The 6000-nt window shown below is 35.4% G+C and overlaps 1 protein-coding gene across 1 annotated transcript; it reads right to left on the bottom strand.

The window, feature by feature from the left end:
• Nucleotides 1–2451: 2451 nt before the first annotated feature.
• On the bottom strand, nucleotides 2452–3632 carry LOC149154489 (uncharacterized). The gene is made up of 3 exons (XM_089444951.1): nucleotides 3186–3632; nucleotides 2998–3092; nucleotides 2452–2599 (listed from the first exon to the last, which is right to left on the bottom strand). The coding sequence occupies exons 1-3, from the start codon at nucleotides 3472–3474 to the stop codon at nucleotides 2534–2536; spliced, it is 450 nt and encodes a 149-aa protein (XP_089301077.1). The 5' UTR covers nucleotides 3475–3632; the 3' UTR covers nucleotides 2452–2533.
• Nucleotides 3633–6000: the final 2368 nt, after the last annotated feature.

Here is a 6000-nt window from a genome sequence, read left to right as displayed (position 1 = left end):
AGCGCTGCAATAAGGTTTAAATATGCACTAATACACATTTTTTGGATCTTGTACTAGTAAAAGACCTTTAGCTTTGATTTGGGAACTTATCTCATCAGTCCACAACTTTTAAAAGCAGAGACAACACGTAAAATCAATGTGATCAGAACTGGAACTGGCTAAGGGTAACACCAGAAACAGACCAGAATGAAACCAGTCAAGAAACTAAGATGAAGAACCAAATTTGTAGGCATGGCGGTAAAACCAGCCAGAAAACTGGGTCCAAGAGCCAGGTTTTTGGGCATGATGGCAAACAGGTGGGGCCCAGGCTTTTGAGGGTCAGTCCAGATTGGAACGGGTCAAACCAGTTAGTTCAGACAGTTCTGTCCCAAACCAGCCAATGGGCAAATTCAGCATCAGGTTCTGATTTGGCAACAGGTTCTCAGATTATTTTTTTGTGAACTGCTTTAAACTGGCCAGTTCTGATCCAGTCCAATGGTACTGATAACATTTCTTATAATTCCTTCAAAACACACTTACAGCACAAATTCTAGAGAGTATCCTCAGCTTTCCTCTTTGCTCAAAGATAGTCTTCAGCTCTCCACTTCATTGCCAAAGAAAACATAAATTTAGAATGAAAGAAACAAGCAACAAAACAGAATGGCAGAATTCTTATGGAAAAAATTAGGGTTTGGGATTTTTCATCAATGTTTTGAGTTTGACATGTCAAGTTTGGCCTTTTGGGGCCAGGTTTGGCTGGCTGGGCACTGAAACAGTTCTTTAACAGACCCTACAGGAAGCTGTTCAGGGCTTTCGGCCAATCAATGCCCAATGCTATAAAAATGACTAACTGGAAAAGATTAAGATTGAAAACCTTTCCATACAACATAACTCGAGATGTATACTAATTCGCTTTAACACATGATGATACTCTATAATGTATAATGGAACATGTCTAGGAGTAGAAGAAGAATGCATTTAGTTGGTGGGAGACGTACAAGGACTCTCCCAAATGCAGAACTTGCCTAAACAACAAAATCTATTGATGGATCGGGAGAACCCCCTTCCATAGAGCTTCGTATCTTCCAAAACATTAATAAAGCTTAGGGATGATATGTTATAGCATGTTTCTAAAGTCCCTTTTAACATTATCTATTGTTCTTACATTGCTTCTATTGTCATTAACATATAATTTATTTCTAAACGAAAGAAATCTTTACTATAGAGATTGATAGCATTATGTGACAAGGGGTGCCGTCAGAACATTTTTTAACTATTTTATGAAAGTTTTATATTATAAGGAGTCATCTCATTCAAAAATTTAGCTAATAGAACAATCCTATGGTTTAATTATAAATCAGAAAAGCAGAAGAACAGAAACGCTAAATCAGCATTGTGATCAGTACCCACATGATTGAGATTAGCAATATTCAGCTAATTCAGGATACCTTGCAATTTGGCAACAAAAAAATTACTATCTCACCATTATTGAAATAGTAGCTCAATTTTTCATAGATAAGCATCTCAAGTTAGATGCATCTTCAAGTAGAGAAAATTTATATTATGGCGAGGAGATGCCTAACTGTGGTGGAAAACAATCTTTGACCACTTACCTAGCATTCCAAAGCGGTACAGACAATTAAATATAACAATCAAAATCTTCAAACCAATCACAGTTGAAAAGAACTGGACGCGATCAGTTGCAAAATCACGGGAATCCAAGCTCATTGAAAGGGGAGGCATTTTATCAAATCTTTCTAGAATAAAGGCAACCTTCAGTCTCTTCGTTTCAGACGCACAATCCAGGTTGCATAACGTCCTAGAAATTCAAAGAACTCGACATGTTTGTACACTATAAATGTCATATTGGAGCAAATTCAATCAGAAACTTTAAGTACCAAAATCCACCAATGAGAGTGTGGTCTAGCAGCAAGCAACAAGGTGAATGGCCTTGCATTAATCGGGAGACCTGTGTTCAAAACCCCCCAAGTGGGAATGGATGAAGCCAGGTGCAAGTCCTAGGTCACTTTGACGGCACAGATACGCCCCTCTTAGCACAGCCGCTTAGCTAAAGAGATTCAATAAAACATATTTTTCAAAGGAAAAAAAAATACCAAAATTTGAGTAGCCAGCATTTCGCTGTAGTTAAAGTTTCCTTTGATAGCTATCTCCCTAAAAATTCAAAAAGTTTTAAGTTTTTAAAATGAACGAAAGCATGAGATTAAGCTTTATAGCTTCGTCATGTTTTCCAGACATATCCAGAAGACAGAAAGAGATGTTACTGAAGATAAAAATGTGATCAATGGGGTTGCGATTCAGCAGTGAAGGCAATGGCATGCCAGGGCACCCACCAAAGTTAAATTCCCCTATACACAAATATGTGCTTGGAGGCAAGTCCAAGTGCAAGTACTCGGCGACTTAAACACGATAGTATCCTGTTGTTGTGAGAGCTTAGCCTTCCAGAAGCGCTTGTAGACCTCTTGGGGCGAGTCGTAATGGTTCTGTTGAGTTTAAAGGAAGCACTTCGAAAACGGAAAAACAGATGGAAATATGATTACGTACCGACATAGTTAGCTTCAACATCCACGAAAGCCAACAAAACATAGTAGTACCACCGAGCCTGCAACACGAAACTTGTACAGGGTAAGTACCTATCAGATACATTAACAACCATTAACCAGAACCTTGTTTAGGTTTCTTTTTACAATAAAATGATTTCTTCTGTTCTGGAAAATGAAAATCAAACAAATTTATTGGCAATCTCTAATGTTGCAACCCTGCAGATATAGGAACAATAAGTCTACAAAGTGCCTGGAAATTCAACATGAGAATACAAGCATTTACTATGCATGGAGTCTGCATGGACTCTCCATAGATAAGGAACATCATTTATTGTAGAAATCCAAGAAGCTTTGTAGTGCATTGTCAATTGTCAATGCAGTCAGAGTTTTGACAGAAAAGAAAATTGAACAAAAGTCAAGAAGCTGAAAATTTACTAAAAGATGAGAAATGCATTACCCGAAGCCGTCTCCTGCGATATATTAATTGACTTCCAAACACAATTGACAGAAGAAGATAATTCAAGAAGGACTGTGAGGTCGGTACAACAATTCCTGCAGTATAATCGGCATTAAGAAAATTGAAATTCAAGTAGATGTTTTTCTACCAAACGCGGAGCCAAAAGCATAAGCTAGAATTATGTAAACCTCTGTTGCTAAGCTCAGTCGAGGAGAATCCAGTGGATGTTATCAGCAGAGAAGCCACCTGACCCAGAAGAAGGGCTATCAATGTCTTCTTGGAGCAGAGTTGATTCCAAATTTCCATTCTGCGCTCTAAATTTCGAAAAACTCTGCTAAACTCGCAGTGCAATTCATCAAATTCGTAGTCCGGTCCTGCGACACGGACCGCTTTTGAAGCAGATTTCTGAGCCGAGGCCGAAAGCGATATTGGGCATTCCTTAGTAGGCGTGTTTAACAGAAGTGCTTCTTCGTCCATCTGGACGGCGGGGCGATCCACGTTGAAATTCTATGGGGGTTAACTGCCGTTGGATGTGATTGAAACTCAGAGATGACGAGAATTAGACTGTGAAATCATACCATTTTCTATTTTTATGGTGTGATGACGTGGGAAGTTTCAAGGTGACGTCACTTTGTTAATCCACCTCAAATCCCTTCTGCAACTCCCTAATTTTATGTCAAAACATACATCCTCACCATTCTCTACTTAAGATTTAGATGATGTGGGAAGCCTTAAGGTGACGTCACTTTGTTAATCCATCTCAAATCCCTAATACAACTCCCTAATCTCACCATTGACTAACTGTGGTGACGACTTATGTGAAGGCCGGCCATGAATAGACTTCCCCATTAAAAGATGGAATGCATATTCCAATAATATATAAGAAGTCAAAGGTAGGTGAGTTATCTAATGATTACCTTATATTAGTTATATAATTTCAAAATTATTATGTTCATTTATGGTTTGATATTAATTATATACTTAATAGTTATTATGTTAATTTATTGATGGTTTATTGGGTATTAATTATATCATTTATAATAATTATATTAATAATAGAAGATATTTATATAGGTATAGTTTAATTAATAGATGAAATAGTTTTTTTTAAGATATTGTTTTTATTCAATTTTAATCAAAATCTAGCAAATAAAAAATAAAAAAACTTGACTTTTTAAGTTGTTTAATCTATAGAATTCTAGTGCTTCGAAGGTTTGTCACGGCGTTGAATCCATTTAGGCATTCAAAATTTGTATTTTAAACAACAAAAAATCACAATCTTGCTTGAAATTGTATCGTCAAATTCTAGTGAAAAAAGGTCATTTCATAGTTAGACTGCGCTTATTTATATATATTAGTTCACAATGTTTTGAAGTGTCAATGAATGGGTATATTATTAAAATACTCGTTACAATGGAGATGTTTTGAAGTGTCCATGAATGGGTCTATATTAAAATACTCGTTACAAAAATATTTGGTTCAAATCTCCATAGATTAGCCATAGAAAAAAAAAAAAAGAGTAGTAGTTTGGAAAAAATATATTTATATATATTATTATTAATATAAAATTGTATTTGAAAAATATAGGTTATAATAAAATTTACAGTGAAATTTTGAAACTATTTTACATATCACATATCCAAAAATAAATATAAAGTTGAAAAATAATTTTTGTGAGAGTATTTTAAAGATCGTAAAATAATTTTGACAAGTATAATTTAAGTTGAAATTTGTCTTATTTAATTATTTAATTTAATTCTAACTAATTAGGGGTGCTAGAAGGGGGAGGGGTACTCTTGGTCCCAAGGAGGTCAAAGTGTTCAAGTACTCATGGGGTCTTGGTCACATGAGAAATAATCAAGCAAAGATATATGATCTCTATAAAGGACTTTTGTTAGCCAAAGAACATTAAGTGGACATGCTTACAATTATGGGAGATTCTCTCCTAATCCCACATCATCTAGTCAAAGGCTCCATCCCTGGGAGAAACCTATGGAAAACATAATGAAGAGAATTAGGAAAATTGTGGAAGATATCCCATCCAAAGCATATTTCCATGCGCTGAGAGACTTCAACGGAGAAGCAAACAAGTATGCTAACAAGGGGTATAAATTGAAGATAGGTGAATTAAAAATTAATGGTCAAATCAGACCTGCTATAATTCCCTAATGGTGGATGAAGTCTATTAAAAAAATTAGTTAAATTGCTTGATACAAGAAAATATAAAAATGGAAAATTGGGGGGCCCAAATGACTTCGTGGAAACCCCAAGGAAACGCATGCATGCAAAGAAGCCACCCCTTATTTCACAAACCATGGCGACCAAGGTAAAGGACAATCAAAGTACATCTACCCAACCTTACAGATATGGTTGCATCACTTTATTATTATCATTAGGGAGGGAGCAATTATGAAGTGTTATGGTGTAAAGGACCCCATTGAATGTGGGATTTCACTGTGGAGTCAGCTATTGGTTCTCACACTGCCACCCTACTTTAAGCCTTGCATTTTGATCTTTCTTATTTGGCAATTGAGTAGTGGAAGGTGGGCATCTTCAATGGATTAATAAGTTTCTTATGACAATAGTGTTTTTTGCTCTGGGAAGGGGACTCCTTTGCGATCTTCTTCATGTAAAAATGATGTTTAAAGATGAAGTTAACCAGAATTAAATTATAGATGAAGTGAAAATGGGACAAAGTGTATATATATAAATATTCTAATTTTCTCTTTTTCAATTGGAAAGGAGTGAAAATGGATTGAATAAAAACATTAATTTTACGAATTAATTAATGTGAAATTCTTAAACTTGCTTCATGTTAAAGTTCAACCCTTGATGCTTTTCTATAAAGGATATATTTTTAGATTCTTGCTCTATGCTTTTTCCTCCGTCCTCCAAAGGCATTTGCTTAAGTTAATTACAACATTGAAAATTATTTTCAAATAAAGATGAATTTGGATGTAATATAGGATTTAATTAATATTAGCAAGTTATAACATCTTAGAT

This window comes from Pinus tabuliformis, chromosome 9, assembly GCF_031772625.1.
Source record: "Pinus tabuliformis cultivar Carrire ecotype Pingquan chromosome 9, CPIR1, whole genome shotgun sequence".
Taxonomy (NCBI): domain Eukaryota; kingdom Viridiplantae; phylum Streptophyta; class Pinopsida; order Pinales; family Pinaceae; genus Pinus; species Pinus tabuliformis.
Note: the sequence above shows the minus strand (reverse complement) of the source record. Positions and strands in the feature narration are given on the sequence as shown.